Source organism: Melanerpes formicivorus, unplaced genomic scaffold (genome assembly GCF_026170545.1).
Source record: "Melanerpes formicivorus ecotype bairdi unplaced genomic scaffold, bMelFor1.0.p_v2 SCAF_7, whole genome shotgun sequence".
NCBI lineage: Eukaryota > Metazoa > Chordata > Aves > Piciformes > Picidae > Melanerpes > Melanerpes formicivorus.
The window spans coordinates 26,298,813-26,324,006 of NW_027142359.1; the positions used below are offsets into that span (position 1 = coordinate 26,298,813).

The 25,194-nt window shown below is 43.7% G+C and overlaps 1 protein-coding gene across 8 annotated transcripts in view; it reads left to right on the plus strand.

Moving 5' to 3' along the window:
• The window catches only part of PTPRF (protein tyrosine phosphatase receptor type F), a 430,746-nt gene that overhangs the window by 153,010 nt on the left and 252,542 nt on the right, over positions 1-25,194 (plus strand). For all 8 annotated transcript variants that reach the window (XM_068141543.1, XM_068141542.1, XM_068141545.1 and 5 more), the window contains exon 3: positions 10,407-10,568. In XM_068141543.1, the coding sequence (XP_067997644.1) occupies positions 10,484-10,568 (85 nt within the window). In that variant the 5' untranslated portion in view covers positions 10,407-10,483. The remainder of the gene's footprint in view (positions 1-10,406; positions 10,569-25,194) is intronic.

The window sequence follows — 25,194 nt, forward strand, 5'->3', positions numbered from 1 at the left end:
GCTGAGTCAGTGAGGTTAAAGTTGTTTGTAGGCTCCTCACTTGCATCTTCACGAGTGGCCACAGGTATGGTGGATGTAGTGTGTGAGTACAGTACAGTACTTGAGTTCAGAGGTATCATAGTATCATTCAGGGTTGGAAGGGACCACAAGGATCATCTAGTTCCAACCCCTCTGCCATGGGCAGGGACACCCCACACTAGATCAGGCTGGCCAGAGCCTCATCCAGCCTGGTCTTAAACACCTCCAGGGATGGCGCCCCAACCACCTCCCTGGACAACCCATTCCAGGGCTTCACCACTCTCATGGTGAAGAACCTCCTCCTCACATTCAGCCTGAATCTCCCCAACTCCAGCTTCATTATATTCCCCCTAGTCCTATCACTACCTGACATCCTGAGAAGTCCCTCCCCAGCCTTCCTGTAGGCCCCCCTTCAGATACTGTGCCAAGAAGATGATCAGAGTATTGAGAATGATGCTAAACTTCAGAAAGGACAACTTGAAAGTGAACAGGTTACTCAAAGCATCCCAGAAATTAAAATGGGAGGAAAGTAAGAGTAGAAAACAAAAGGGAGGGGGGAAGTGCACCAGTTCCTTGATGTCATTTGAAACCAATGGCAGAATGTAAGAAAACAAGGTCAAAAAAGCACTCAACTTAGCAAGACTGGGTGTAATTCACCCTGGCTAGGTAGCAAGTTTGAGAAACTTGGAAACCCACCTCCCAGGCATTAGTAGCAGAGTGCAGAAAATGTAAAGTATGAAAGAAAAATTGAGTGAGCCAGGGTGATCTTTGAAGACCTAAACACTATACATAGATGAGAACAAGAGGACACAGACTCAAGCTGCACCAGGGGAGGTTCAGGCTGGATGTTAGGAAGAAGTTCTTCATAGAAAGAGTGATTGGCCATTGGAACGGGCTGCCCAGGGAGGTGGTGGAGTCACCATCACTGGAGGTGTTTAGGAAGAGACTGGATGGGGTGCTTGGTGCTGTGGGTTAGTTGATTAGATAGTGTTGGATGATAGGTTGGACTTGATGATCTCAAAGGTCTTTTCCGACCTGGTTAATTCTGTTCTGTTCTAAATAATTTAAGCAAATCAGTGCCATTGTCTTGTGTGAAAATGTGGCTTACTGGAATGATGGGAGGTTAAAGATGGCAATTAAGGAAGAAAAGGGTACCGCTGAAAAGGGAATTTATGCCTTTGCCTCAGTTTAACTGCTAAAAATGTAGTGGAAGACTTGATACAAGTGGTGCCTAGTCTTGCTAAACATAAAAGATAAGCAGATTTCAGAAATTGAGGTCTTGGCAAAAGCAGATTTGGAATAAGCTATTAATCTGAAAAGCCTTAAGTGAACAGACCCCAACAGTATGCTATGTTATGTAAAACATAACTGAACCTCCAGCAAAAGTAAGGGATTTTTCATTAAAAAGAGTCATTTTCCAAAGAAAGTTCTTTATATACCTTGTACTCTGGTTGAAGCAAAAATTACTGAGAAAACAGCAGAATACTGGAAAGATCATCTTCTCCTAGGGTCAAGCTTTCATGGATTCTGCAGAGGAAACCTGTTGTTGTAGTTGCTCGAAATGCCCAAACCAGATAATGGGCTTAAAATGTGTTCAGATTCCAGAAGGTCTCTGAAAAATGTCTACACTGAGGCCACTAATGAAGCTGAATAGGCATGTGGATAGAGCAGAAGGATTCTTCTGAAGAAGAAACTGTTTTAGTTTTGAATTAGGATTGATGTAGGATTTAGTTTGATCTCAAGCCAGTAAACACCATGCAAATCCTTAAAGGGAAGGGAGGACAGATTATCCCTCATCTGACTGATCATTTGCATTCTTGCTTTTTTGGTTAAAATTAGTTTTGGTCCTCAGTGGATCTTGTATCTACTCTGCTTTGCCTGTTCAGTCAATCTGAGAGATGCAGAACCCAGTGTGCTTGGCGTTATTTGAGCCAGATGCAGAAAGAAGTGTAGCACAGCTGTACAGTAAGCAGCAGTCAGCTGCAGTGGTTTGTAAGCAGCAGGCCCAGGAGGACTGTATTTCTCAGCTCTCCCTCTCTTTAGTATAAAAATTTCTGTTCTACCTCCTGGATTTGTGGAACTTGGTGCCAAGGAGTTAGAGTTTAGAGGAAAGGACTTTGGTACCTTGTGGTTTTAATCTTTACACCACTTCCCATTGTGTGGAATGCAAGCCTATAATGGCATGGTCATATGTGTTGTTCATGTATTTGTGTGTGTGTAGTAGCTTGTAGGAAAAGAATAGGAATACTTCCTTTTTTGGAAGTGGCTACTTAATGAACACTTTTCCTCCACATTAGCAAAGTTTGCTGATAGCTAAGGAATAGGTAAATGTCTTTTTAAAATTTTTTCAGGATTTTTTACTGCCCTGAATCAATAGAATAGAATAGACCAGACCAGACCAGACCAGGTTGGAAGAGACCTTCAAGATCATTGTGTCCAACCTATCATCCAACACCACCTAATCAACTAAACCATGCAACCAAGCACCCTATCAAGTCTCCTCCTGAACACCTCCAGTGATGGTGACTCCACCACCTCCTTGGGCAGCCCATTCCAATGGCAAATCACTCTCTCTCTGTAAAACTTCCTCCTAACCTCCAGCCTAAACCTCCTCTGGTGCAGCCTGAAACTGTGTCCTCTTGTTCTGTTGGTGGTTGCCTGGGAGAAGAGACCAACCTCTGCCTGTCTCCAACCTCCCTTAAGGTAGTTGTAGAGAGCAATAAGGTCACCTCCTCTTCTCCAGGCTAAGCAACCCCAGCTCCCTCAGTCTCTCCTCACAGGGCTTGTGTTCCAAGCCCCTCACAACTTTGTTGCCCTGTAGTCCATGCATCTGGTTGCACTGTGGGCCTATTGTGGAAATGTGAAAGATGTCTGTTGAAAGGGCAATATGTAATAGCTTACTTCTTTTAAGGAGGCTTTACAGCAGGCATTAAGAGCCTATACACTTGGGAAGGGTGATCTACAGCGATCTGTATTTAGTGCTCGCTGTGAATGATGGCTGGGCTTGTGAGGCTCAAGGCTGGTCTATATTTTAAGTGCCTCTTTTGACTTATCACCATAGTTATTTAGTGGGGCCCTTTGTAATTCTTGTTGCAGTAGAGAAAACTCTCCTTTTTAGCTAGAATTGTCTGCAGGCAATGGCACTTACAGAAATTAGTATCTTCAGAAGCAAATCATTGATGATCTGGATGAGGGGATTGAGACAGTCATCAGCAAATTTGCAGATGACACCAAGTTGGGAGCAGATGTTGGTCAGTTAGAGGGTAGAAAGGCTCTGCAGAGGGACCTCGACCGACTGGACAGATGGGCAGAGTCCAGTGGGATGGCATTCAACAAGTCCAAGTGCCGAGTGCTGCACTTTGGCCACGGCAATCCCATGCAGAGCTACAGGCTGGGGTTGGAGTGGCTGGAGAGCTGCCAAACGGAGAGGGACCTGGGGGTGCTGATCGACAGCCACCTAAACATGAGCCAGCAGTGTGCCCAGGTGGCCAGGAGGGTCAATGGCATCCTGACCTGCATCAAGAACAGTGTGGCCAGCAGGAGCAGGGAAGTCATTGTGCCCCTGTACTCTGCATTGGTTAGGCCACACCTTGAGTACTGTGTCCAGTTCTGGGCCCCTCAGTTTAGGAAGGACTTCGAAACACTTGAACGTGTCCAGAGAAGGGCAACAAGGCTGGGGAGGGGTTTGGAACATAAGCCCTATGAGGAGAGGCTGAGGGAGCTGGGATTGTTTAGCCTGGAGAAGAGGAGGCTCAGGGGTGACCTCATTGCTCTCTACAACTACCTGAAAGGTGGTTGCAGCCAGGAAGGGGTTGGTCTCTTCTCTCTAGCAACCAGCACCAGAACAAGAGGACACAGCCTCAAGCTGCGCCAGGGCAGGTTTAGGCTCGAGATGAGGAGAAAGTTCTTCACCGAGAGAGTCATTGGTCCTTGGAATGTGCTGCCCAGGGAGGTGGTGGAGTCACCATCCCTGGAGGTGTTCAAGAGGGTATTGGACATGGCACTTGGTGCCATGATTTAGTCATGAGGTCTGTGGTGACAGGTTGGACTTGATGATCTTTGAGGTCTCTTCCAACCTTGGCAATACTGTGATACTGTGAAATGCAGCCACTAAGGCTGACAGGAGTATCCAAGCTGTGCTTGCAACCTGCTTGAAAGCTTCTCTCCCTCTGCTCCTCTCCTTGGGTCAAGTTGCAATTGTGTGTTCAGGATCACAGAGATCTCTATATGGGCCAACTTGTTGCTAAAATCATCATGGTTGCTTTTTTAATGCTTTGCTGAAATAAGCAGAATCTTCCTAAAGTACTTCCATCTTGTTTTGAGGTGTTTTGTTTTGTTTTCCCTTATATTTCCCCATACCAATCTGATTCTGTTCAGTGTTGGGTGTGTGGTTTTTTTCCCCCCTAGATTATGGCATATTTGGAGGTGGTTTTTTTTTCTTTTCTTTTTCTTTTCTCTTTTTTCTTTTCTCCATCCAGTTTTTAATTTCTTTCCTTTTTTTCCCCCCTCAAGAGTTTACTGAGAATATCCAACATACACTTTCTTTTGCTCTGTCTCATTCCATTACTCACAGTTTCATGCCCATGGCTAACTTATACTCCTTCACTCCTTTCTTGGTGTTTGCCTTCTTCATGTACTTACAGATGGTTGTCAAATCCCCATCTTGCTTAGTAGGTCTGTCTAGCACTTGCAACTTGACAGAGATTTTTATCTTTCCCAGCTCTTGAATTGCTTTGCTCCTCATCCCTTCTCTCCAGATGGTTTGAGAGTCTTCATACTGATGCTGTAGGCCTGCTCACACCTGAGTCCTAAAAGTGATACCTTTGCTCTTGTAGCAGTCACTTCAGCTTTTGGCTTTTTACTCTACTGCAAGATTGTGTGAAATTCCTTCCTAAATCTGTGCAAGTGTTGCCATCTTCATATATCTCCCCACTGAATCTCTCTAATACATTCCCTACATGTGGGAGTTTGGAGTGAAATGAGGCTCATTTTGAATTTTTTGGCCATATTGCTGTACTCCCCAAGTCTCTTTATATTATATTTCTCACAGAAAAGCACAAAGAATTGTATGCAGAAGGAATACTAATGGAGTGAAGTGAAACATTCAGAAGTCATTAACTTGTGTGTAACTGTCCTTCTACAACTTTTATTGTGTGCAGTATGATGATCTTGAATCATATGGTGTGTCATGGTTTTCCTCTTCAGAGCACAGATGAGGTGTTACATACAGAGTGAAGCAATTGAGCTGTAGTCAGTTATTGTTCTCGTTTTTAACAGAATAAATTGCTGCTTTGTTGCTCTGTGTGCCATGTGCCTCTTCTTTGTTTGGTCAGTTCTTGATTACCGTCGTTGTGCAACTCCCTGCAGTATCAAGGTCCCTCTGGAGCACTGGTTCCCCTACAGGGTATTTGTGTAAAACACAAAGCTGAGGGTGTCCAGAAGGAAAATTTGCTTTCATTATGTGTTTCACGAGGTAGAGTTGGAGGAGCTGATGCAGTTTTAGCTCCTTATTTGCTGTTCTCTGGGTGGTGTCCGGTTGATATCTTCTGACTTGCTTCCCTGGGCTCATGTTAAGAACATTTAAGAACTTTCTACCTTGAAAAGCAAACACAATTGTTTCAGGCTTCTTTATGGAAAGACACTACTATGTTTCCAGGTCATATAAGGACATTGCTGGGCTTATTTTCCTGCCCTGTAAGTTTCTAGAGTGTCTCTTAACTGTGTTTCACAGTGAATAGAATAGAATAGAGTAGAATAGACCAGACCAGACCAGGTTGGAAGAGACCTTCAAGATCATCGCGCCCAACCTATCATCCAACACCACCTAATCAACTAAACTATGCAACCAAGCACCCTATCAAGTCTCCTCCTGAACACCTCCAATGATGGTAACTCCACCACCTCCCTGGGCAGCCCATTCCAATGGGCAATCACTCTCTCTGTGTAAAACTTCCTCCTAACTTCCAGCCTAAACCTCCCCTGGAGCAGCCTGAGACTGAATGCAGCATCAATACTCACACAACTGAACCTGCCAGTTCTGTGGATGCAGAGAGTTTCCTGGTGGGAACATTTTCGTGCTGACCTCTTAGATACTTTGGGATGCAAAGTAGCTTAAACATAAAAAGCAATTTTGGTACAATATTTTTGTCCCTGGTTTGGACTTGGCAAGCTTATCTTGAGGATGCTTTTCTTCATGCTGGTTATGGTTAGTGACCCACGTGATACTTGCTTCAGTTCAGTTTAGCTTCCAGAAATGTTCATGGAGGATATGCTGGTGTGAAGTTCCTCTTGACTCTTTAAAGTTGTCTGCCTTTTCTAAACTCTTTGCTGTCTCCTGTGGGACACGCTCATTGCCAGAATTTCTAGTACCATATGAACTGTTGGTATTCTTGGCTCTGTTTTAAATGAGTCCAGCTTTTTCTGCTTGTCTAAAAGAATCAAACCATGTAGGTTTCAAAAATGTTCTCAAGACTGCCTCTTTTCCATCCACCTGCCCCATGGCAAACTCAGCTCTATTTAAATGAAGTTTTCCATTTTATTTTGTTGTTGTGCTTATCCGCTTTCTAGTTTTCTGCCAAACTAGCACTTGGTAGTTCTAACACTGAGCTTGGAGCAGAGGCTCCAAAAATTGTTTTTACAAAGCCATCTGGAATGCTTAGCTTCAGCCTCCTCTTAGGTAACGTGGTCTAGAATTTATGATGTTGCCAGGACCAGATGCAGAAGTAGCAATAAGAATGTTCATGTCTTTTCAGAAAACCTCCTTCAGTGTCTGGGCTCCAAAACATAATATTGGTTATGAGATGCTAGCCAAAGCTGTGAAACTAAAGAAGGCCTTCAAATGAAGGGACTTGAGATTATCTGGTGCACAGGACTTGAGATGCAAGGGAGAGCAGCCTGAAGAGGCATGATGTTGTTGGCGACAGACTCAAAGTCTTAAGAGGATAATTTGATTTGTTGCTGTTGGACTTGATTTTACCAAAGCAATACTGACTCTGTCTGTTTAGCCTGTTCCCAAAATCTAGCAACATTGTGTAGATTGTAGCTGCTTTTCATCTTAGACTGCCTTTCTGCCCCAGGAAGGGAAGCCTTTAGGATTGGTTCGAGATGGCTGTTCAGAACTGTCAGAGTAACAGTGGCCTTCAAAAGGTAAACTGACTATCAGCTAATACCCTGTCACCCCACTTTGAATACTGGGTTGTCTTCTTGCTTCTTAAAATGAGAGAGCTAAACTACTGGGAGAGGCTTTTCAGATATTTCCACTTTCACAAGAAAAGTGACAGCTACTGTGATTTATAAAATTTTAAAGGATATTAAATATTGAATGCAGACAACTTTTCCGTAGGCAGAGCAACTAAGGAAAGAGAAATAGGTGACGTTTGATCTGGTCAAGGGCCAAAGGTGCTCTGTTAACTGGAGAGGGACAGACAGCACAAAGCCTTGCAAGGAGACCTTATTGCTGTCTACAGCTACCTGAAGGGAGGTTGTAGCCAGGTGGGGGTTGGTCTCTTCTCCCAGGCAACCACCAACAGAACAAGAGGACACAGTCTCAAGCTGCACCAGGGGAGGTTTAGGCTGGATGTTAGGAAGAAGTTCTTCACAGAAAGAGTGATTGGCCATTGGAATGGGCTGCCCAGGGAGGTGGTGGAGTCACCATCACTGAAGGTGTTTAAGAAGAGACTGGATGGGGTATTTGGTGCCATGGTTTAGTTGATTAGATGGTGTTGGGTGATGGGTTGGACTTGATGATCTCAAAGGTCTTTTCCAACCTGGTTAATTCTGTTCTGTTCTGTAAGAAAATCCGCCTTTTCTACCAGATGGTAAATTATTATAGAACACTAAACAGTTGCAAAAAGATGAAGTCTATAAAGCATCTGGTAGGATAAGTGTGACAATTCATCAGTTTTGCATGGTGCACGTTGTACGTATCTCATGGGCTTGAGAGGAAAGTTATAAATCTGTCAAGCTTGAAACTGAAGAGAAGCTTGATCGCATTTGCTGAAAGAAGAGAGAAATCAAGAGGCAGACTATTCTTTAGCTGAGGGGTTTGTGCTCCTGAGAGTTACTCCTGAATGAGGGCTGCAGAGGTGCCATTCACACGACTCCTGAGCAATCTGCACTGAAGATACACCCTTAGATCAGACACTTTTATTGTTAATGGAAGTGAATGAAAGACGAAAAGCTCTCTGAAAGCTATTCATCCCCAGTCTGGTCTGATACATACCTAAGATGTTTTCTCTACCACCTGTAAAACTTGTTCTCTGTCCTAATCTGAGAGAGTTTGACAAACATCATCAGTTGTGACACAGTAATTTCGACCCCTGATGGTGGTTTCCCCTCCACCCCTCCAAGAGGAGCAACCTTGTAAGATTCTGGCTTCTGTTGAACCAGATGTAATGCTGCTTGAAGTGTGCTATAGTGGGTTCACTTCTTTGGGCTGCTCAAATTATCACTGTACACATAGAATGTAGATACAATCTTCATGCAGTCCTGGGGCTTCTTCCCATTCTTCTGAGGGCTGACTAACACTGGGCAAACTGTTTGGGGGATGGTTGGAGCTTCTCATTGGAACAGAGCTTATGCAGCTATGAAGGGGCAACTATTGGTACCTGTCTCTGTGATGTAAGACATGTTAATGGTGCTTTTAGCAATTCTTTGGTGAGGGGAAAAATGAGGATATTGAGGTCAGAGGGCAGCAAAGAGAACCAAGTGTGTGGCTGGTATGAAGAGCCTCTTTTCGCAGCATTTAAAATCTTGCTGCTGATCTTACTTGGATTTATGCTTCCTTACTGAGATAATAAAAGCCAGATGAGATGATTAGTATTCTCTCTGTGTCTAGGTTAGAACTAGGTTATTTTGTAAAGTATTTTCAGATGTCTTGGCTGTAGAAGACATTGCATAAATAAAGATTTCTCTGTGTTGTGTGATATTATAATGTGTGAAAAGATTTACTGTGCAAATACAGTAACAGAATGGAGAAGAATCATGATCTGCTGTTTGTTGGTACAATGTGGTGTAAATATTTGCCTAGGTAGATTATTTTGAAGTTTCTCTTGGAGTTCCCTCAGCACTGTCATTGTCAGAAGTAAACATGTTTATAACATGTGATACTGCAATCAAAAGTGAAAAGTGCAGTGGTTCTAAACCCAACATCCCCCCCCCCCCCCAAACCCAACAATAAAACAACCCCTCAGACCCTTCCACAGAAATACCTAACCCCAGCAGAACGCAAAAATACTTTGGTTAGATCAACCTTGGGCATGATTTTGAAATGTCTGTCAACCATGAGCAAGAGTGGTGGGTTGTGTCATGTACAGCCTGTGCACTTGCAGATACTTCACTTCAAGGATACTCATGGGGTCCACTTAGGCTGGCATCTGCCAGCATGAAATTTTGTCACTATTAATGCTGTGTTCCTAGCTTTCAGTAACTCTCACAGCTTAGTGTAAGAAAATCTCATCAACTTTTGAATAACTTTTGAGCTTGCATTGAGACGCCCAGCACTGAAAGAGTGAGTCCATGTCCCTGTTAGAGCATTGTCACTTTGAGGTAATGGGGCTTGCTAGGTCCTTTAAAATCTCTCCTAACAGGCAGATGCTGGACTTTCAGGTGAAAGTAAAATGAGCATGTTCTCTTGAAAAGATAAAGCAAGCAGGTATACAGAAATTGCATTATTTTCAAAGACTTGCCTTTTTTGGTTGGGTTTCAAGGAATTTTGTGTATTTCTAAATCCAGGCAGATGCCCAGGTAAGCCAATTTGCAAGATAATTTGCTTTGCTTTGGAGAAGGAATATCCAGTCCTGAATCCTTTTAGACAGTCCTCCCTTTTTGTGAAGCTGAAGCTTAGGTGCTTGCTTTGGGTAAAGCTTTGCTTTATAGACAATTTTCTTAATAACCTTCTGTATGTGGCTCTGGAAGTGCTGTGAACTCTCAGCTGACTCAGTTCAGCTTCTGTTTCTCTTACTTGGACCCGTCGAGACATGGCTGGGCCAAGCTATGCTTAACCTGTAGTTGACTGCAGATGACCCTACATATGCAATCAAGCATGGCTCTCATGGGCAGATGAATGAAGAAGAGTTATATGAGCCTAAGACTATTTCTTGTATTGTAACTTATAACTTACATCTGTTTGTGGGGAATAAGAACAATAAAAGATACATTAACAGGCCATAACAGAGAGTGAACATGAAGATAAACTGGGAGATGGACATGCATTTGTGCCTCATGACCTTGAAAACAGCTTATTGGATTGCAGAGAGTGGAGGCTCTACTGCTCAAGCAGGAAAGACAGTTAAATTTCACTTTAAAAGGATCTAACTATGCCTTTACATTGTAGTTTGCTATTTTGGCATTTAATCTCATATTTCTTTTCTTTCTCCTTTGGTTTGCAGGAGTAAGTCTGTGATCATAGCACTGGATGTACTGACCACTTGGCTCAGACTGAAGAGGACTTGCTCCACTTTGGAATATGGTGCCTAACTTCTGCATTCCAGTACTCACTGTGCCAGCAGCCATCCTCTGCTGCTTGATGCTGCCTTCAGCAGGAGCGGACAGTAAGTTGCATTCAGTTTTGAAAAGCTCAAATATCTTGCAAAATTTCTTTCAACTAATATTAAACCTTCTTGGTTTGTACTGGAAATACTGAGGACTAAGGGATAACCCCCACCAAATCCCTGACTTTCTGATGTGCACTATGCAGATAAACAGTATGTATGTGAAGGGTTACAAGTAGAACTAAAAAGACTAAAAAAAATGTATTCAAGCACAGGAAGAGTTTCTTTAGTAGCTGCAAGATCAAAACCTGACAATTTCATTTCTAACATGTACAGATGAATAAAGATGAATTGGGTGCAGAGGAAAAGAGAAGTATTGGGTCAGAGTAATCCCTATTACTTTACTTTCCTTTTACCAGCTGTTGTAATTTCTGTAATACTGAGACATCTCTTCTGAATCAGCAAGTAGAAGAGCTATTTGGAAAGGGTGTGAGGGTTTACCTTCCTGGTATAGCTCTCCTATACCTGTATTCTAGTGGAATTGGAGTTGAATGTATCCTTGTGGTCATGCTTTAAGCTGTCCATGCCTGATGTCCTGATAGTCTTACAGTGCTGCTGTAACTGGCTTTGATTAGTCCCCTTCTCCCTCCAGGTCAGGGAGAAAGCTGTTCATAAAAAAAAAACAAGCTGCTGTCTGTTGTGGACAGACAAAGAAGAGAAACTTGGATGATGGTGGACTCATGAAAATTCTTTGAAGTAGTAATTTCCTATCAAATAAGTTATTCAGGGTGCAGGAAACCTTGTTGGTTCTTTCCATAGCCTTGCCTTTTGTAACTTGTGTCATTTGGTAGGCTGTTTCCAAGTATTTGTGTAGCCTCTCTTATGGGTTTTGTTTGGTTTTTTTTAAACTAGTAACCAAATCTTCAGTGTCCAAATGTTTGTACATTCATTGCAGACTCTGGCAGTTGTGAGTTCTCCCTGCCTTTGAAAGCACCCAGGGCTCCTGGGATGCTTGAGTTGGAGCCCAGAGGTGACCGTGGTGCACCTCTTGAGCTGCCACCAGCCATCTGCTCCTCACTACAGCTTTACTCACCAGGCTTATAATTAAGATGCCATTTTGTGAAACTTGAAGGAGATCTTGATACATGTTGGTAGGAGCCAGGCTGAATGGAGAAAACAGACTGAATACATAGAATACACAGAATAAACCAGGTTGGAAGAGACTTCAAGATCATCGCGTCCAACCCATCAACCAATCCAACCCACCTAAACAGCTGAGTATCCTAAATGTCCTTAACTGAATGGGAAGGAGTAAATTTAGAGAAGCTGAGAAAAAAAATGAAGAGGGGATGTGAAGAAAGATACAAATTCACTGTTTTGTTGTCACTAAGGATGACTTGCACAGGCAGCAAGTGAATGTGTAGTCTGGATCAGTCTGAGCTGCCCAGTTAAACTAGGGGCAGCAGCTGTCGTCTTCCTCAGCTTTCTTCCCTGGCTGCTGGTGCTGCTGGAACATGCTTACTCAGATCACTTTATGACTACACATTGTAGCCCATTTTGGAGTCTGGCACAGAGAAGTATGTTTAATGTTCTGAGGTGTATAAAAATTCCCCAAAGTTTGTTATCCTGGTCCCTGCAAAGGAGAGAAGAATCATTCCATCGGGTATGCAGAAGCTGGTGGAACTCAGGATGTCTTAGGACAGTTCTTGGCCTGAGGACAACTTGCAGTAGACATGGTTTGCTGATTTTTGTGAAATACTTCCACAAGCTTTAATTTAACAAAATTGGCTCTGTTTCACAAGCCTAGATCCAAATATTGGTGTCTCAGATGTGGAACACTTCTGTGCTGAGAAGCAAGCTATCTGTACATATGCCTTTTTTCTCTGGTGCAGACTGACTGAATTACTTTTTCCTAATCTGGAAAGCAGATCTGGAGGACAATGACCTTTTAACTACCACAGCCACCATGAATTAATTGAGGGTTTCCTAGGATGGAAACTGCTGCTCTGTGTATTTTAGCAACTAACAGGTTGTTTTATTTCCTTATCCTACTAAATCTTGCCACGGACTCTCAGTGGCAGGCAGCTGTGTGATAGGGCAGGCTCTGCATCTCTGTAGGGTGAAAAAGTCTTCCCCAAATCCTGCATATTTCATGTCCTGCCATTAGTGATGCAGATGGGCAAGATGTGGTAGTGAGCATCACACTGGGGAGCCACAGTGCAGGACAGCAGGGGAAGGCAAGGGGAAGATATGATAATGTATGTGTGCTGGAGCTTGCTGTAAAAGCTTGAGAGGTATTCTATGAAAGGAGCACTCTGTGTCTGCTCTCTTCAGTCTTTTGGTCACATAAGCATACTGTTTGCTCCAAAGACCATTTATTTATATGGATTCTTGATGTAATGTGGCAGAAGGTCTCTTCCAACTTGGTTTATTCTATTCTATTCTAAGAAGCTCAGCCCTGGTGAGACCCCACCTGGAGTACTGTGTCCAGTTCTGGAGCCCCTATTACAAGAGGGATGTGGAGGTACTGGAACGTGTCCAGAGAAGGGCCACGAGGATGATCAGAGGGCTGGAGCACCTCTCCTATGAGGACAGACTGAGGGAGTTGGGGCTGTTCAGTCTGCAGAAGAGAAGGCTCCGAGGAGACCTAATTGTCGCCTTCCAGTATCTGAAGGGGGCCTACAGGAAGGCTGGGGAAGGACTTCTCAGGATATCAGGTAGTGATAGGACTAGGGGGAATGGAATGAAGCTGGAGGTGGGGAGATTCAGGCTAGATGTGAGGAGGAGGTTCTTCACCATGAGAGTGGTGAAACCCTGGAATGCGTTGTCCAGGGAGGTGGTCGAGGCCCCGTCCCTGGGGGTGTTTAAGAGCAGGCTGGATGAGGCTCTGTCCAGCCTGATCTAGTGTGGGGTGTCCCTGCCCATGGCAGGGGGGTTGGAACTAGATGATCCTTGTGGTCCCTTCCAAACCTGAATGAAACTATGAAACTATGAAACTATAAGCTCCTGAGATGTCACTCTTCCCCATTACAGCTGTGCTTGGAGGCAGTGGAGGGATGTACAGGCTCCATATCTGCAAAGCATTTTTACATTTCCCCAATTAAAAGCAAGGTGGCAAATGGGAGCAGGGTTGTACCTGGAATTCCTGGAGTCAGTTTCCCCAGATTGCTTCTTACAGGACTGAGGGCAGGGAAGGATGGCTGGGGGTGGGCTGTGCTGTAGGCTGCCCAATGGCTCATGCCCAGGTGCCCGGGGAGCATCCACAACCAGGATTTGCCTACCATTCCCACCTACACTCTGTTTTAAGAACAGCAACTCCACATTTCACCTTGCTGCTGTAGCTCCCTGACAGTTAGGCAGCTGGCAGATAGCTAGTGGTTAGTGCCTGAGATAAAACAGATCGAATACGCATCGCCTGGTGGAATTAGGACCGGGCGTGCACCCGATGCCTCTCGTGGAATTGAGTTCACAGGAGCTGTGAATAATGTCAGCACTGAGGAACCGAAGAGTTTAACCAAAGGTTAAATGTGTGGCAGCTTTGTCATAAAAAGAAGGGCTCACTGGATACTTCCCTCCAGTGGGCTGGGTGCGCGGTTTGCCGGCCGCTTGGATGGGGTGCTGGGAGGAGGTGCATGGGAAGGGGCATGTGTGCTTGAGTGATGGATGCAGAAGTGCTAATTTGGCAGAAAGTGCTTTCAAATCCTCCCTGGCTTTTTCAGACTGCAGTGAGAAATTATTAAATTTTCTCTGTGATCTGACTGTGTTTCTGTCAGGGTGACCCTAATTCCATTAGAGCAGCACGGAGCTGATTCAGGATGGCTGTTCCACACTTTCTCCCTCAGCTTGCTTGTGGTGTGTTGGTTTTTTGTTGGTTCTTTTTTTTTATGCACTTCGTGCTTCTCTTGTCTGTCAGCTTTTCATTCTGCATGGGGAAAATGGCTTTGCAGATTTCATTTAATGTTCAGTTCAATTGTCAGCTAAAAGATGCTCTTTTTCGGCTTTTGGAAATATGTCATTTACTCAAATTAAGATGGGGAGGAAAAAGTCCCTTTGCAAAACAAAATGCAGAGGGAACAGGGGGGCCAATCAATGCTGCCAGCAGCAGTGTTCCCTTGCTAGTTTGTTTTTTAAAAAATTAGACTGCTTTTGAAGTCCTGGGCACTGCTTCCATTAGCCAAAGGAAAAAGATTAGGTGACCCATCCAAAGCCCTCTCGAAGATATATCTTGGTTTGTCTTGGATAGAATTTACCAGGGCTTAAGGAAGAAAAGCACTCCAAAAGTGACCTTGAAGGAAAGGACTAAGGCTGTATTAAACCAACTACCCGTGAAGTGATAAGTGGTAAACAACCAATTTGCACCTTTTGATTTCTAAAGACAGAGCAAAAGGGGCTGTCGTTTGAGGGGCTTGGAGAAGCTTGCAGCAGTGATCTGGGGCTGGTGAGGGCTAGTCCTTGGCTCTCACTACCTCTGGAGAGGAAGGACCGTAAATAGGAAGTGTCTTAAGGCCATCTCCCCCTTTTAAGAGATAGCTGGTTTGTATCTGAAAGGTATGCATGTCGTACAGGGGTTTGTGTTGCTGGCTTTTTTCAATCACCCGTTTTTCTTGGACGCTACTTGGATTGAGGATACATTAAAAAAGAAAACAGGAAGGTGAAATGCTGATAGTTGAAGAAGTCTAGGAAGACTACTGATGGCCTTTCTAGATACATGGCTCCAGGTGAGCTCTATTTCACCAGGGACTTTGCATTGCACCGGAATTGCTATCCAGAGGTTTTGAACAAGAAGAGTGCTAGATTGTTGGCTACTGTGCTTAGTTCTCCTTGGTCTCCAGCTCTGCTGTCTGATGTTACTGTTTTGTGTTCCTGGAACCCAGGAGCAGTGTGGCAGGTGTTGACTCCCTGATTCAGCTCTGCCTTCTTTTCCTGGTAGCCTGGGTGATGCCTCAACAACAGCTCAGCTCCCAATACAGCTGCTTTGAACCACCCTGCGGGACGGACTTGGTGTTGCGCAAGTCTGGAAAGCAGCTGCTTTGCAGGGCTGGGCAGCAGGGTCTCATCCCACAAGCTGGACCTGAGTCTTCTCCACTGCTGCTTTGCATCTGTTTCTGCCTCTTGATTTCATGTTTGCCTGCCTGTCCCCAAACACTGCACATAGTGATTATGTGTAATTGGTACGATCGGATCCAGATATCATAGTGCAGGTAAATACTAATTTTCTGCAATTCTACCTTGACTAGCTTGACAAATTCCATCTGAAAAGTACATGTAAAATACTGTTTAGGAAAACCCCTATACCTGAGGCACTGGGCTTGCATCATTAAGGGACAGGTTGTATGTATTAACCACAGTTACTGTGCAGCTTTATTTTTGGTGTTCTTACTCATCTATACATTTAGGTATAAATGGGTGCCACTCTTTGCAGCAAAATACCTGAATGCTGCCTACTTGTAACTGCATGTTGTAGGTATCAAGGTAGGTGAGATGCTATGAAAGCAAACACTATGCATAGAGTAGACTACAGATCTCTTTCTGTGTTTATAGCCATGTCCCTTTTAGCTTCGGTACTTGCAGGAGTCATGTGAATTTGTTTTGGTAGCTACCTACAACAGGTCATGGCACTGTCATTTGTCTTTTTCATTTATTGTTAAAGCCAACATCATTCATCAATTGCCATCAGCTGCTAGGTCAGAGGTCCACCCAGCCCCAAATCCCTTATCCAGCAGTGGTCAGTATAGAGACCTGTGGAGAATGTGAGAACAGCACAAATACAGTGATCCCTTCCTGGTATTGTCTTCTAGCCTTCAGTGACTGGCGACTCCTGAGCCCTGAGAGTTGATGCTCATCAACTTCAGATGATCTCGCTCTGGCTTTTGCTCTCAGGCTTCTTTGAGTGTGTTGATAGTCTTCAGGAACATCCTGCAGCCAGTGCTTTGCATGAAGACCACAGCACAGGCTCTGACTTTTGCCTTTACACCATGGCTCCTTGTTTAACTCACTCACTGCTGCTCTGCAGGGCTAAGCAGCCTCACTTGCTACATGGTCTCACTACATATCATTCAGCTGCATAGCCAGAGTTGCTCCTCTGTCTTCTCAAGGGAGTTCCTATGTTTAAGTGTCCATGTAAGTTAGCTGGCACAGCAGCAAATGTTAAGGGGTGATACACTTAAAATGTGTTCTTTAAGAAAGTGTGTGCTTATTGGCTTCATGATATAGAAAACCAGTAAAACTACCTGCTTAAAATTTTATTTGCAGTGTAGATTCATAGATTTTTAAGGCAAAAAAATCAGATTAGTGTGGTCTTCTACTCTGACCTGCATAGTGCAGGCTGTATAACTTCAGCTAGTAATTTCTGCATCTACTTTTAACAGCTCTGGATGAGCTTGCATATAGATTTTAGGAGGCTATCAAATGACAATTTGAAGATTAAATGGTAGGGAATTTATCCATCTCCCATGTGATCTGTAAAAATGGCAAGTAATCATTACTTCTACAAATCTGCATTTATTTGCAAGCTTCCTTTATGTGGTTTTTGAGTTCAGACAGTGGATGTTGTAACCTGTGTCAGTGAAGCTGGAAACTCCTGAGTTTTAATGCAGTCTTCCCTGAGATGTTAGGAGTTAGACAAGCTCAAAGTTTGTTCTTACAGATAGTCTTCACTACTCTTCCAGACTTCTCAGTATGTTTTATTTAAAGTCAAAAGACCAAGGCCAGGAAGAGAAGTGGCCACATCTTGCCACAGTGCAGCAGCACTTTAGCTTTTACTGAAAGCACTGAACTGGGAATACAGTCTTCCCCAATGAGCTTTGAATCCCTTTCTTGGCCTCTGATTCCCAGGATGCAGACTCCTATTTCATTAGTGTGACCTGCTCTCTGATTCCCAGGATGCAAACCCCTATTTCATTAGTGTGACCTGCTCTCTGATTCCCAGGATGCAAACCTCTATTTCATTAGTGTGACCTGGTCTCTGATTCCCAGGATACAAACCCCTATTTCATCAGTGTGACTTGGGGTTGTGCTCATGAATATCTGCCCTTAAATACATGAAAATGCATTTTGCTGGATCCCAGCTCATCCAGTCATCTGAAGAATTATGTAGAGGTAATCTTCCCTTGCTGTTAGTAGCCCACTACTAATCTTTGTGAAGCTTACCTTTCACCTTAGAAAGCCAACTGCTAGTTGTGCTTATTCCTAGATGTGACTGTTTGCAGAGGCTGCTGTGAGTATTTTGAGGAGATATTTAAAATACCCAATAGTAGTGATGGCAACATCCTTTGTAGATGGTAAGGAGTGCCAGGAAGCTGATAGAATAACATGGTTTGTTGTGGTGCTGCTTGCTACCAGTAGTACTGACATCAGATGGCGGGGAGGGGAAGTGAAGTCTCGCTGGAGCTTGCAGTGTTTTAGCTGAGCAGTTGTAAAAAGCAATGAAGTGGGAATAGGGATGATTTTTTTTTTCTCATTGTTGCTTTGATTATCTCTTCTTTATATTGGAGCTTCAGAATGATACTGTAATATAAGTTGATCAAACTCATTTTTGTGAACAATCAAGAATATTAAATTTGCTTGCTCAAAATGTTAGTCAATCTCTTTTGATGGTGAACATGTTTGGCTTTAAAAGAAAAACCCCGCATCTGTTCATGGGTGCATTTTTCTCTGGTAAGATGTCTGTTTGTATCAGTAACTGAAAAGCAGTGGTGTACTGCATTTAGCTCATTGCGAGGATCAGCACATAAACTGCAGGTGGAACCTGTTTAAAACCTCAAGAAAATGGAAATGCCACCATTTTCCACCAGAAATGCATGGCACCAAGAGTGACCATTCTGAGGTGGTTGTCTGGACAAAGTCAGGATGCCTAGAAGGGGTTTGGACTTGGTTTGTCTCTGCCATGTGTGGTTACTTTAGCTGAGCCAACATTGGGTTCTCTGGAAGTAGCTATGGTTTCATAGAAAGAGGATCATGATCTGTTGGCATTGGTTAATACAGAGAATTTGAAGGAAGATTGCACTCAGGGGGTTATTGTTTGCCCTTGATACTTTTCTTGCCTTCCCCCCCCCATAAACTCTAAGTGTGATGACTTTGTTCACCTCAAAGATGAGTGATAAGAGCCCTTGCAGTTTAATTGCCACACAGGGAGAAGACAGGCTTTTGAGCCTCTCTACTTACGTATCAGAGTGCAGAGTGTTACTTCTATTAAATGGTGCTTGGAATAACAGATTTTAAAGAGGCCAGGGAATATGCAGCAGGTTTACTTGTGTAGGTCTTTTGCCCATGAAATTCTCCATTTGTAATAACCACTTGGAGTCTTGGCATTAGCTCTACTGTGCCTCTTCATTTTTATCCGTCCAACCCAGTCCGTGGCTTGTGCCAATGGGAGATGTGAGCCTGTCTGCAAGCTCTTGCTTTCTTTGAGGGGCTCTGTGTAAGGCACTGATGGCACTTCCTTGGTTTTCCAGTTTTAAACTGAAGTCCTCTTTTGAGGTAAATGTGAGAGTTGCCATGCATTGGTTTCAGAAAGGATTTCAAATCTTTGTTTTTGAAAAGCACACAGCTTGGAAGTGGGAAGCCCAGAGGTATGTTCTGTGTAATGCTTTAATTTACAGGAGGGAAGTTTCTTTGGAAGAACTGAATGATGAGTGGTGAACAGCCTGTGAAATGCCAAAACCAGTGAAAATACTGTTACAGTGAAGATGCCTCTGCATTTTAGAATAGAATAGAATAAACCAGGTTGGAAGAGACCTTCAAGATCATCGTGTCCAACCTATCGTCCAACACCACCTAATCAACTAAACCATGCAACTAAGCACCCTATCAAGTCTCCTCCTGAACACCTCCAATGATGGTGATTCCACCACCTCCCCAGGCAGCCCATTCTAATGGGCAATCACTCTCTCAGTGTAAAACTTCCTCCTAACCTCCAGCCTAAACCTCCCCTGGCACAGCCTGAAACTGTGTCCTCTTGTTCTGGTGCTGGTTGCCTGGGAGAAGAGACCAACCTCTGCCTGTCTACAACCTCCCTTCAGGTAGTTGTAGAGAGCAATAAGGTCACCCCTGAGTCTCCTCTTCTCCAGGCTAAGCAACCCCAGCTCCCTCAGTCTCTCCTCATAGGGCTTGTGTTCCAAGCCCGTCACCAACTTCGTTGCCCTACTCTGGACCTGCACCAGCAAGTCAACATCCTTCCTAAACTGAGGGGCCCAGAACTGGACACAGTACTCGAGGTGTGGCCTAACCAGTGCAGTGTACAGGGGCAGAATGACCTCCCTGTTCCTGCTGGCCATACTGTTCCTGATTCAGGCCAGGATGCCATTGGCCCTCCTGGCTGCCTGGGCACACTGCAGGCTCATGTTCAGCCTACCATCAACCAGCACCCCCAGGTCCCTCTCTGCCTGGCTGCTCACCAGCCACTCCACCCCAGCCTGTAGCACTGCATGGGGTTGTTGTGGCCAATGTGCAGAACCCGACACTTGGATTTTAATCCTGTTTAGCATTAAAAAAACCTAAACAAACCCTTTCAGTAGTTTCAGAATGCAAGAGAAATGAGCTTCTCTGATTCTCTACACTCTGTCTGATTTGTAGAGCAATTAAGGGGATATGCCAGCAGGGGGGAATTGGTAAAATATGAAGAGGAAAGCAGAGGAAGTAGTTCCGTGTTCTCATGTGGAGGATTCAGATGCCTTGTCCTCACATAATGTTCTCAGGATTGGTATGCTGACTGGAAAGAGTTTGGTATGTCTCTTGGGAGGACGATGAGGGTAGTCCAAGAGCTGGAAAAGCTCTCTTTGTTCCCATTAGAAGTAACAGGTAATAGTCCTGACTATTGACTTGTCATTTATGCATGCTGTATATAGACTCCCAATGTACTTTTTTGGTGCTCTATTTCATAGAATTTATCAGGGGTTACACAAAGTTCTTTAGTTATAACCTGTTGTTTTCAGCTGTTTATGAGTGTTTCCTAGTTGAAATGTGTCCTGCTTGATCTTCAGCCAAAGTGCAAGTTGGGGGGGACTGAATTTCATGAGTTAGATGCTTATCTTTTTTTGGTCTTTCTGTAAAACTTGTCCTTGGTTGCTTTTAAAAGCAGAAACAGTGGAAAAAATCTTTTGTACCCTGTAAAACAAACTGGGGTTCTTCAGAAATTTCAACTCTAAAATGTCTGTGAAAACATTTGAGGTGACTACAGATGTGCTTCAGCACTCAAGACAAAATGGGACTTGATTTGTGGGAGTGACCCATAGAAGAATAAGCTGCTGGATAATATCAAAGGGATTTAATGCTAAATCATTAAGTGTGAGTAAAGGGTGCTGTCTGAGCTTGTAACTAAATTGCCCATATATTCATTTTGTGAAGGTAGCCAGAGCTGCTCTCATCTCAGCCTTTCAAGGGACCCATAAGTGCACAGCAGAGGCAGTACTCCAGCTCCTACAGTGCATAACCTGTAACGTGGGCAGAGAGAATTAATTCACATCAGCACTGTAGAGTTTGTTTTCTAGTGCATTTGTCTATTTCTTGAGGCAATTGTACAGGTAGAGCATTTTCCTTTCTTAAAGTTGCTTTGTAGTTGTACTGTAGGCCACAAGGATTTGGACTTGTCTTTCTTGACGATACTTGTTGAACCATGATTCTGTCTCAGTAAGAGCATGAAACATTAAACTTAGGCAGCTAAATAAGTTTGTTTGTTTGTTTTCTCAAATGCAAAGATATGGAATAGAATAGAATAGAATAGACCAGACCAGACCAGGTTGGAAGAGACCTTCAAGATCATCGTGTCCAACCTATCATCCAACACCACCTAATCAACTAAACCATGCAACCAAGCATGCTATCATGTCTCCTCCTAAACACCTCCAGTGATGGTGACCCTACCACCTCCTCAGGCAGCCCATTCCAATGGGCAATCACTCTCTCAGTGTAAAACTTCCTCCTAACCTCCAGCCTAAACCTACCGTGGTGCAGTCTGAGACTGTGTCCTCTTGTTCTGGTACTGGCTGCCTGGGAGAAGAGACCAACCTCTGCCTGTCTACAACCTCCCTTCAGGTAGTTGTAGAGAGCAATAAGGTCACCCCTGCCTCTCTTCCTATGGCTTCAGTTAAGTGCCTTTATTTTAGGAGCAGAGGAGCTGAGTATGATATTAGGGATTATTATTTTCTGGAGGTTTTTTTTTTGCACATGAAGATAAAATCCTTTGGAATGTGTATTGTTATCCTTGGGAATATGTATTATTCAGTCAGCATCTCTGCACTGCTCAACATCTTTTCAGTTATACACACAACCTTCTGTTGAGAATAATGCATTATTTCTTTTTTTTTCTCTCAGGCAAATTTAGGTAGAATTTCTGGCATAGTCTTTATAATCTGCAGCAGGTTATGTAAGAACAGTTTCCTGGGTGGTTTTTTTGAGGAATTTAACAAACTTAACCTAGAAAGAGTAATATGCAGTATACCACATGGTGTTTTCCATGTTTATGTAAACTGCAGAAGAGGCTGTTAATTATTTTGTGTCATAATCATTTTGTGTTATAATCAAAAGAAGCATGGCCAGCAGATCGAGAGAGGTGTTTCTGCCACTCGATTCTGCTCTAGTAAGACCTCACCTGGAGTTCTGCATCCGGTTCTGAAGGCCTCAACTCTACAAGGACATGGACCTAGAATAAACTAGAATAGAATAAACCAAACCGGGTTGGAAGAGACCTTCAAGATCATCGTGTCCAACCCATCAACCAATCCAACCCACCCAAACAGCTAACCCATGGCACCAAGCACCCCATCAAGTCTCCTCCTGAACACCTTCGATGACGGCGACTCCACCACCTCCCCGGGCAGCCCATTCCATAGCGCAATCACTCTTTCTGTATAGAACTTCTTCCTAACATCCAACCTGAACCTCCCCTGGCGCAGCCTGAGACTGTGATGGACCTGACGGAGCAGGTCCAGAAGAGGACCACAAAAATGGTCAAGAGGCTGGAATACCTCTCCTGTGAAGATAGGCTGAGGGAACTGGGGTGGTTCACACCACAAAAATGATCAAGAGGCTGGCATACCTCTCCTATGAAGACAGGCTGAGGGAGCTGGGGTTGTTCACACCACAAAAATGATCAAGAGGCTGGAATACCTCTTCTATGAAGTCAGGCTGAGGGAGCTGGGGTTGCTCAGACTGGAGAAGAGAGTAGGGGGTCTCTAGGAAGGCTAGAAAGGGACTGTTTACGAAGTCCTGTAGTGATAGGATGAAGGGCAGTGGTTTTAAGTTGTAGAAGAGTAGCTTTAGATTGGATGTTAGGAGGATGCTCTTTACCATGAGGGAGGTGGAACACTGGATTGTGTTGCCCAGGGAGGTAATTGAGGCCCCAGAGATTCAAAATCAGGCTTGACAGGGCTCTGGACAACCTGAACTATCAGAGACTATCCCTGCTTGTTGCTTCCAATCCAAACCATCCTGTGATCACTGGACTATGTCAGACTCAGAGTCCATTTATCCCAGAATTGCCCCAACGCAAGCCTCCCACGGTGGCCAATGAATGCTAGAGGTTTTGGGGAGGTGCAAAAAGAAAGACCTCATGCATTTGCCTTTTCTTATCCCACCCAAATTAGTTGCCATTTCCAATGTGAAATTAGAAATTCTTGTAAGAAGCTGGACTTCTGTTATAGCTTCTGTAAGGCATTATTAATTGCAACAACTCTAAATATTGTTATACCCACATGGGCAAAGGAATAATGCCCAACATAGATTTGTCAAGGTCAGATCAATCTAATTTCCTTTAATGACAGGATAACAGGCTTTGTGAATGGAGAAGCAGTAGATGTCATTTATCTTTAGTAAAGCTTTCAGTGCTCCCTCATGAGACTTTTTCCTGTGAAACATCTGCTCATAGGGTGGGTATTTGGCAGTTTGGTGGCATTCAGCATTTGCAGTAATGATCTCTCTGATAGAATAGAGAACATGCTTATTAAATTTGAAGGCAACAACAAGCTGGGAAGAGTTGCAAGCATGTTGGAGGACACCATTAGAATTCAAAATGATCTTTACAAATTGGAGAAACTGTCTGAAAGGATGCAAGTCAATAAGGAGAAATGTGGATAGATGTTTGAAAATAGGAGTAATCAGCTACATAAATACAGAATGAGAGACAACTGCCTAGACAGCTGGTATACAGAAAAGGTCTTGCAGTGCTAATGGATCAGAAACTACACAGGAGCCAACAATACCATGCTGTTTTGAAAGGGACAAACAGCACAGTGATATGCAGAAATGAGGAATAACATTGTGAAGACACATTAGATAGTCTTTCTGCTCTGCTCACATTGATAAGGTGCCTTGTGAAATGACTTCTCATCTTGAGCATCCCACTGCCAGAATGGAGGGCCTAATGGTCCAGCGCTAGAAGAACTAATGTGCTTCAGCTGCAGCTGGGAAGTTCAGCTCAGGCACCAGGCAACGCTTGCTGACATGAAAGATTCTTGGGCACTGAATTGAGTTTCCAGAGGAATTTCTGGAATCTCATATACAAACATAAATGTTCCTTCTTTTAAGTTTCAAATTGCCAGTGTTATTTCTTACATTGACTGTTTCTTTGTCTTCATTTATGAACCAGGAAGGTACAGGCTCCCAGTCTGTCTTCTCTAGGTTGCCTGATACTTTGATATTGTTATCCTCTCCTTTTTCATTCTCTTCTCAAGTGACAATCATTCTTTTCCTTCTGACTTTGTGACTTTAACTTCTTGTGAAAGTGTTTTCGAGACCCTTAGTCCTCCTCAGTGCCCTTCTCTGACTTCCAAACACTCCTCAAAAGGGAGAATACAAGGGAGACTGCTGTTAACAAAACATCCTCTGCGTCTGGCTTCCTTGTGAACCCTTGTAGGTTTGCTGCCTTTTTGCCTGAATCTTCTGAAGCCATCCAGTTAATTCAGCTCTGCAAATTGTTCTGGATTTGTTTTGTTGTTAGGTTTTTTTGTCTCCTTGCATGTTAGGTATCTCTAGGTGGTTGTCTAAGACTTTACTCCTTTATACTGATGTACAGAAGTCTGTCCAAACTGTCATGGTTGCAGGAGCTTTGCTGGCCAGGCAGCCACTGCATCAAGGCAGGGACTTCAGTGTGTGGTTGCTGCCACAGTGCACGAAAGCCTCTCTCTTTCTCATAGTACCAAATGTCTCTGATCCTCTGTCATGATTGTCAGATATTTCTAATTAAACTGATGTAGTTGTGCTGGACTGTATGACACAGAGCATGCTGCAGCAGAGCAGGTCAGTGACTCTCCCTGCCAGACTACTGCAGGAGAGCAAACATCATCTAGTAGTTACTCTTGTATGAACAACTGTGCATGACCCCATGGACTTGTGTGTGGTGAGTGGAGTCCCAAGGCTGTACGAGATGGGAGTGGCTCCTGTTTCATGTTAAAAGATTGTGATTAATTCATTACATATTTGTTTTGGATAAGCAAAAGCTATTTGCCCACCTAAGCTTTTCCTTTCTTGGCTTGCATATAAAAAGCCATGTACTCTATGGAAAGTTTTCTCAAAACCAGGGGAAATTTGTGTTTGTAATGAATCAGTTTAAACCAAGATGCAGGCTGCTGCATGAATTCCTGAATTCTGGAAATTTTAGCCATTATGTTGGGATGGTTTGGTGGTTGGTTTTTTTTTTTTTTTGCAGTCAGACTTTGGATTCAAACTGCAATTATTTTTCACAAGACCAAGA